Source organism: Charadrius vociferus, unplaced genomic scaffold (genome assembly GCF_000708025.1).
Source record: "Charadrius vociferus isolate BGI_N301 unplaced genomic scaffold, ASM70802v2 scaffold68, whole genome shotgun sequence".
Classification (NCBI taxonomy): domain Eukaryota; kingdom Metazoa; phylum Chordata; class Aves; order Charadriiformes; family Charadriidae; genus Charadrius; species Charadrius vociferus.
The window spans coordinates 2,971,587-2,980,323 of NW_009649946.1; the positions used below are offsets into that span (position 1 = coordinate 2,971,587).

Sequence of the window (8,737 nt, forward strand, 5' to 3'; positions counted from 1 at the left end):
TCAAGTAATATAATTTATTGTGTTGGAGAGGGCGAGCAGACACTTCGGGTATTGAGGCAGGTTCATGCATATCTAATTCTAATTGCATTTCAACATTTTATCTTCAGATATTCAAACTTAACTGTGGAAAAAATTATTAATCCCACCTCCTCAACAGTACATTGGATTCCTTCTCTTCTATACAGTCCTCCATACCTTGGATAATAGATTGCATCTTGGTCAATGTCCATTTTACATAAAATCTGTTTAAATTCTAAATGAAAATTTAAACTTTTTTTTTTTGACCTTGGTCCCCAGGTTTTTAAGGTCTCAGATCTGGTAGAAAAATACCGTACCAGAGATTGTCCAGAATTCAAATATTTGAAACTAAATAGATTTATGAGCAAGCAAAGACAGATTTCTATTAGCATAAAATTCCCTATAAGGGAGCTTTGTAGGAATAGAACAGACAGGAGAAAAATTGCATTCTCCTGTTCCCTTGAAGATGCAGCTTTTCAGCAGAGAGAGAAAATAGTACAAAATGTTTCCTGATGATCAGATTTTCTAGCTTTATATAGAAGTGTGGTGTTATTGTGCCTAAGTAACTGTAGTATATAATAAACAATTTAGAGTTCAAATTCTTTTAAGTTGCTCCCCTCTCCCTGTCTCCTCCTCCAAAAAGAAATCCTCTATGCCCCAAGGTATGAAATTGTTTTATTTAATTTTCATTCTGTCTTTGGCTTTATGACGTGTTTTCTTCCTCTTTCTCTGCAGCTGAAGATGCCTTCTTATCTGCCATTATAAATTACACAAATAGCTCAACAGTTCATTTTAAGCTGTCACCTACGTATGTTTTGTATATGACATGTCGGTATGTATTGTCAAGCCAGTACAGACCTGACATCACCCCTACTGAGCGTACTCACAAGGTCATTGCAATAGTCAACAAGATGGTGAACATGATGGAAGGAGTTATACAGGTGAGTTTATCTGCAAAAACATGTCAAGGGAATTAAATACACCCAGTAGATTATCTAGTAACCTTAAGTCTTTTTCTTAGTGCTTAATCAACTGTTGTTAAGGGTCAAGCTAATACTTGCATTGATTGCCCATATGAAGGTTTGCTTTTGTGTCAGTAAATATTGTGAGTGGTAAGAAATGCTCTTCTGAGCCATGTGGGAGGTTAGGGAGGGGCTGTTGCTGCGGAGGTATGTTCTCTGAGAAGAGCGTACTCTTCTGTTCTCTAGAAAAACAAGCTGGATGTGCATATTAAAGAATATTGTATAGATAGCAGTTGTTTGCACTGATTGATGCTTGAAGTGAACATATTAAAAAGAAACGTGACTTTTTAATTTTGATCCTGTTAATTTTCAACGTCTGTAACCGCAATAACGGTAATAAAACTGGATTTTTTGAACCAAGCTGACACATTTGCTTTATAAAGAGAAATAAAAGTTTTCAAATGTTCCAACATCTTATATGTAGTCTGATGCTATTGCTATTACCTGTGCAAGACTTCTACAGAAGCATAGGGGGAGTTCTGTTTTGTGTAGGAGTGCAGGATAAGATCGACGGTGTGTCTGTGAAATTTGACAATACCTTGCATTGTGTAACTGTTGATAAAATGTAATGGTCATTTCTTGAAAGAGGAGTGCTAGTTTCAGGTATCCTCACTAACTAAATTATTGTAAGATTTATTTGCAGGTTTTTCTCGGAGGCAAACTTGAGATGTATTTCTATATTTATTAAAACATGTACATTTGTTGCAAAAAGTACTGCCATAGTAGCCTGTATAGAGCAAGGACCCTGCTGCGCTAGGCACTGTACAAACCCATCAGTCCTGCTTTAGAGAATTTATGATGGAAGTGTTTCACATCACGTTGATTAAGGGAGGAGAGGAGAGTAAACAGTAAGAGTGGAACGAAAGCCACAGCAAACCAAAATTGTTCAGGTTTTGTAAAGATTTAGTGGAGTTTTCAGTAGGGAGAATGTTACAATTAGGCAACTCTGTAAACAGTAACAACAGGCTCCCACCTTTCACAAGAAAGGATGGGAGAGAATGCCAGCGTTGAAGATACTTTACAGTACAAAAACAAACACTGATCTTTAATGTCCATTCGGAAGCTGATGAGAGGTTGAAAGGTGGTTTGAATCTGAAGTGATGAACCAGTACATTAGTTTGAGTCTTGATGCCATGGTAAATGGATATTTGATAAAACTGAAATGGTATCAAAAGTTAAATATTCAGGTTCTGCTATAAAAAAAATAAGATCTGGCTGTGGAGGAGTGGATCTATTAAAAGTCAGAGGGGATACTTTGGCAGTAGAGGAGAACGTGAAATGCAAAGAGCCTGAGCATAAGCAATTTATTAGGGAGAATGGAAAGTAAACTATGAAAGGGTAGGCTTCAAATAATCTGGAAGTTCCAGGGCCAAATCAAGGAAGGTCGCTCAGTTTATGTAACTAGTGTAAACTGGTAACAATGACCCCAGAAAGACTTGGGTGGCAGGGATGAGTACAGTGGGAAAGCAAAGATAAAGTTCTACATTCTTTGTCTTGAACTAAAATGGACAACCATGTATCTGCAAGAAGATAAGAGAGGTGGGCTCAAACATCAGTTTGATTTGAAAACAAATCAAAGCTGGAAAATAGATTATCCTGTGAAAAGGCATTTACAGCACTGAGAAGGGCTTCCCAAATCAAGTCCAGCCTTGTGGTTGTTGCAAGCAAGTGTATTTTATGTAATCCTGCTAATTACAATTTTGTAATACTGTTAACTGTTAACAAAAGTGTTTGTTCGGACTGTCCTTTCTAAAAAGGCCTTTTCTACAGCCTTGCAACTCTATAGTCACAATCTAATCTCCAACCTAAAATTTAAGGAAGACATCAACAAGGAAGTGGTGGTTGCATTTGTGGTTTGTGAAAGATGTTATGTAGTTGCAAGAAATAAAACTGAAGAGATTTGAAGGTTGAAGAAAGTTGGGAGGAGGTTTTTCCAAATGTCATGCTGAAGAAGCTGGAGGAAAGGGGGAAAATTACAAATGTGATGAAAGAGTAGAACACCAGTGAATTTCAAGGTTAATGGGCTGGAGACGAAGAAATGCATTGATTCTAAAGCTTGACCAGGAAAATGTCATTAGCTTGGACCTGTCGTAGTGGAGTACTAGCTAAGCTAAGTCAAATTACTACATCTAAGCTGTAGAATGAGTGGTTATATTGATTACTGTCACAGTTAAACCACCATGTAATAAGTTGCGGTATCACAATAGCTTTTTCGTATGTCTTGACTGTAAGGCATGCCTGTACTGAAAGGGATCTGAAGGTGTGAAGGATGGAGAAGGCAGATGGGAGGCAAGGGGAGAGAGGCACCCAAAACAGACCATAGAGGGAAGGTGCACAAAGTCTTGTGCTGTACTGTGGGAGTAAAATAAATTGTTTCAATCCTAATTTTGCCTGTGTGGATCGTAAGGAGACTAGATCTTGATAGCTTTATCAAGTTACTCAAGAAGTACGTGCTAACAAACTAAGTCTGTAACTTTTTGTAGTCTTTGCATAAGTGTATGCAAATATTATAGAAGACCATACAAGATAGAGATAAAGTTGGAGAGAACTACGAGAAGGCTCAGTGCTTTTAATAAAAATCTAGGAATAGAAACTTAACTCAATACAAAACAGCCAATTTTTTGTATCCCGATTTTTATTCTTTTTTCCAAATCATTCTCTAGCATTTCTGATCCTCTGCGAATTTTAACTTTTGTTTGTAGAAGGAGCGTCTCCTTTCATTCTGTGCCAACGCATCTTCAGTCAGTTCAGAGTGCCTTGGTTGACAGGAGAAAGAAACAAAAAAGGAGTGGCAATTTGGGTTTTTTTTGAACTCTAACTCAAGTAATAGTAATATGGAAAGGACACCTCAAATTTCTCACTGTGGTGCAGGTTGGGGAGAGTCTGAAATGAAAGCCAAAAAGAAATAAGTAGCAGCTCAGTTTTACATAATCAGACAAACATATCTGGTGGGAGTTTTTTGTTTGCTCAATTCAGTGTAGCTTTTATGTACCAGCATTTAAGCAGCTTAGTGTGGTATTTAATTTGACTCTCTTTTGTTGTTTAAAACAGTCTTTTTGTTCTTTAATTGAAAAGCCACGTATTAAATCTGTCCTAGGTGTTTTTATGTTTTTTTTTGTTTGGTTTTCGTTTGTTTTGGGTTTTTTTTCCTGGTGTGGATTTTCTGTCCCCCTTTGTGTTTGTTTGTACATTGTCTTCATTGCAGCAATGTGGGCTGGATCTGTTACTTGGATGGCTAGTTACCCCATTGCCTGCAAAAAGTTCTGCAGGGTTTTTGTGGTGCACTGAGCATGGAATAACTGACTAGTCTGGGATGTCAAATAGGATAGGGCACTCCTTGAATTAATTATGACATGTGGGCACTTCAGTTCTTAGCTGTTGTGCTCCTAGTCTTTTTAAAACAATTCAATTTTTAAAAGGGGCTCAGTTGCATCGTAGCTACTGATTAATGCATCTGTGTATAACTGTGAACATAAGTGTTGTACCTTCATATTAGTGTTTGATTTCTAAAACTATCATGATTGTTCACAAGTTTCTTTCTTCTATTCTGTTTGATTTCCTTCGTCCGTTTTTCTCCAGGAGGTAGACCAGGTTGATCAGGTAGGATATATTGCTGGGAACTGATCCTAGCTATGTTGGCTTAGCTCAGTTTCTCATGCTGCTTCCATATCAAAATAAAATACTCAAACAGCTGGACTTGAACGGTTCATAACACTCATTCAGCAACTGGAACATGCAGTACTAAAATCCTTTTTTGACTTTGCAACTTTTACGGCATTCCATAATTTCTGCTTAACGCACTTCAATGTGGATATGAAATGACCAAAGTTCTTTTTCTTCCCTTTATTTTCTTTTTTCGTTGTTTGTGGTTCCTATTCTTTGGATTTCATCTGAGGTTGCCTGGCCTGGCATTTGTGGTCGGGAGATGGTGAGATAGATCAGTACTTGATACTGAATCACCTGGTGTCAAAGCCAGTGAGCGCAGTATCAGGGTGGCAGTGGGCAGTAGTGAATATGCGCTTAAAAGTGCACAGATTACCAGATACTGCATTCCGCTAAGCTCTTAGCACCATGTAACTAGATGCTTATGCCGTGGCTTTATTGATATTGCTATTGGCAATTTAACAGATTTTTCTATGTTCAGTGAATGTGTTAAAATTGAACTTACCAGTTACAGCAATTGCAATATTACATATAAACATTTTGCAAATATCTGGTATCTGAGATATGTTTGGTGAAATGGGAAAATGTACTGGTCTATCTTTTGGAGCATTTTTAAGCTGCCGTGCTTTATCAGAAAACTATTTCGCTGTATTATTTCTTGCTTCTTTCTGCTTACAGAAACAGAAGAATATTGCTGGGGCACTTGCCTTTTGGATGGCAAATGCATCTGAATTACTGAATTTCATAAAGCAAGACCGTGATCTTAGCCGAATTACTGTGGATGCACAAGATGTTTTGGCACACCTGGTTCAAATGGCATTCAAGTAAGGCTATCAAACTTCTGGTTCACTTAACATACTCTATGTTTCTGTGGTTTTTAGAATAACTTCACATTCTTGCCAAATTTTAGGTACAGCGATAATGTCTTTTGTGTATTGTTAAAAATCTGAGAGGAGGACTTTTAAGAGAGGGTAGACTTACCTCTTTAGACAGATATTTTGTTTTATGAATATGAATCACTGGGCTATGCAAGGAGTTTTATCTGTTAGCAGTTCTTGTGGTAGTCGAGGCTGCCAATAAAAATTTTAGGGAAATTTTATTTAAATGTAGTTTGTGTTGCATGTTTTCTTTTAATTTAATGTTTTTATGGAGATGTGAGGAAAGATTATTTCTGCTGTTAATATATAAATACATAGGTTTAAATATTTATGGTTAATGAACCTTGCGCTCTCTAAGGGCTTCTAATGATATTACTAATCCTTTCATAATTCACATAAACAGCAATTTGCACAGTGGGGTTTTTTGCACATTTTTTTCTTATAAATGTAAAGGCAGGATTTGGCGTGGGGTGAAATCAACCTGTGCTAGTCAGCTCAGGCAATTACAATACTGATTAAAAGAAAAATTGAATGAAGTATCCAATGGGAAGGGAAGTTCTTCTGAGGAAAGGCTCCTCGAACAAAGACAACAACAAGATAATCAACAAGAAAGGCTTAATTTTTGTACATATTTCAATATTACTTTTTTTTCACCCCAAGACAGTATTAAACAAGTTTTTTTCTTATTTTCAGCAAACTTGTGTCTCTGGGACTTCTCTAAATGTTAGTTTCAGTGTACCTTGGGTGACTCATACCCAGCCTTCCCCTACTTGTAGGATGTCTATTTAAAATATAGTCTTTTCATAGTTTTGTAATAGTACAGAATATAATCTGTCTTGTCTTGTTTTTATACTGTGACAGGATTGGGACACCTAACCGTGATTTACCTGGTTAGCTTAAAGGGGGGTTGTATTGCTCTAAAGAGCACTATGTAGTATGTGAATGTTATATGTGAAACCTTATTATTGCTTTCTGAACTTTTGAAAGGTGTCAGAGAAGCACCAAAATGCTTTGTATGTACTCCAACAGATTTTATTTTTATTTCTTCTATTGGTGAGCTATGGGAAAATAGGTTAGATCAAGTAGCTATTTTGACAAAGTCTTTAAATTTTTTATAGCACCTCTAAATTATTAACTGTTGATGAAGCTCTGTGCCTTTTTGCCACAGGTCAGTGTTCTGGATTGGTGTATTGAAACAACTCTTTGCTACTTTAATTTGCTAGATAGTAATTGAAGACAGAATATTTCTGTGGCTAGGAAGGAATGGCACTGTATTTTTCCCTGTACATGATAAGCAGGCTGGATGCAAAAGGATATTTTTGAATTTTAGCTGTGTGTGAATTCTTCCATATGTACACTGTAGCATGGAGGATTTCAAATGGATATATTAAACTTTTGGAGAAAGAACTGTGGAATATATATTTAGAAGGCAAATAAAAAAGCACAGCAGAAGCATGAAAAGAAAGAAATCTGCTGTGAAAATGTTATTTGATGGTAACAACTAGCATACACCAGAATTGGTTGAAATAGCCATGGCTTTTGTTTCCTAGCAATTGAGGGTATTTCATTACAAATGTTACCATTGAAACAGAAAGGGGAGTTGTAGAAAGCCATGAAACGTTTTCATTTATATACGTGATTACAATTTGATTCCCTTAAGTTTCAGTTCCTAACAAAAAATGTATAAATGGATAAATTAGAAGAGAAAGAATACTAAAACAGAAGAGAAATACAACAATCAAATTATTTACTCAGAGCACTAGGGCCATTTTGGGATTTTGTGCATTGGATCAGAATAGGAGAATTATTTTTCTTCTAATACTACTCTTGGCAGATTTTAAAACAGAGAAAAGTGTATTTCTTTTTTGGAAAAATAGATTTTGAAATCTTACAGAACCAAAGTTTGGCCCCACAGCATCTCTTTATGTAGTGTATGAACTTCACTTACAAGTGTGTTAGCGATATTGCATGTAAGTGACCGTGTTTGTTCCCTGACAGCCTAATTCTTTTTCCAACATTTCTAGGAAAGGTATGGGAAAACTGGTGTCTCTGACCTTTTGAAAAGTATTATTTGGTTCCCTATAGTCGCATACATAACACTGCAATTTCAGGAATCTTGCAATTTGATAGATATCTCCTCTTTAGAAGCATTCATAAGGAACATATACAGGATTTTAAAATTTCTGTTTTCCCCCTCCCTTCCAGGTACCTTGTTCATTGTCTGCAATCAGAGCTTAATAACTACATGCCAGCGTTCCTTGATGATCCAGAGGAAAATAATCCTCAGAGGCCTAAAATAGGTAGACTACTTGATCTTTTCTTGTGTCTTCTAAACCATAGAATTAATTAGCAATAAACAGAATTTTTCTTAATGGTGATATGGCATTTACAAGTCGCCCTGACATCTGAGAATTGTTTGGATCAATTTTGTATGGATGATAAGAAAGGACAGTAGTGACATTCAAATGATCAATAATGGGTTTAAAAATCATGGAACAATTTAGTTTGGAGGGAAACTACTGGGTGTCATCTAATCCAGTGTCTTGCTCGAGGCAGGTGCAACTGGATGAGATTGTTCAGAGTATTGCCCAGTTGAGTATTGAATCTCCAGTGAGGGGTGGAGATGGCACAACATCTCTGAGTAACCTGTTTGAACATTTGACTGCCCTCATGGTGAAAATACTTTTCCTATATCTAATTGGAGTTTCCCACGTTGCAATTTTTATGTTAGTTTGTCTGTTATTCTCTGCTATTACTGTGCACCTTTGAGAGGGATCTTATTCTGAACCCTCCCATTAGGTAGATGAAGACAGCAATAAGCTGTGCCCTTAGCCTTCTCTTTCCCCAAGATGAACCAAATCCGCTTCTCTGTCCCCATCCGATGTCCTTTTCTGCAGGTTGCTAATCATCCTGGTGGCTTTCTGCTCAACTTGCTCCATTAAATCGGTATCTTCCTTGTGCTGGGGAGTCTAAAACTGGATGCTGTGCTCCAGATGCAGTCGCACAGATGCTGAATGCATAGGAGGGATTGCTTCCCTCTCTTCTGTTAGCTTCACCGCTGCTAACTTAACAGCTTAGTGTGCAACTGGCTACCTTTCAAGCAAGGATATGCTGCTTAATCGCATTCAACTTGATGTTTACCAGGATCTCTAGATC

The 8,737-nt window shown here is 37.0% G+C and overlaps 1 protein-coding gene across 2 annotated transcripts in view; it reads left to right on the plus strand.

The window, feature by feature from the left end:
* Positions 1-8,737, plus strand: part of MLLT4 (myeloid/lymphoid or mixed-lineage leukemia (trithorax homolog, Drosophila); translocated to, 4) — a 92,431-nt gene that overhangs the window by 32,186 nt on the left and 51,508 nt on the right. For both annotated transcript variants that reach the window (XM_009891456.1, XM_009891458.1), the window contains 3 exons: positions 754-959; positions 5,382-5,527; positions 7,787-7,881. In XM_009891456.1, coding sequence (XP_009889758.1) covers positions 754-959; positions 5,382-5,527; positions 7,787-7,881 — 447 coding nt within the window. The remainder of the gene's footprint in view (positions 1-753; positions 960-5,381; positions 5,528-7,786; positions 7,882-8,737) is intronic.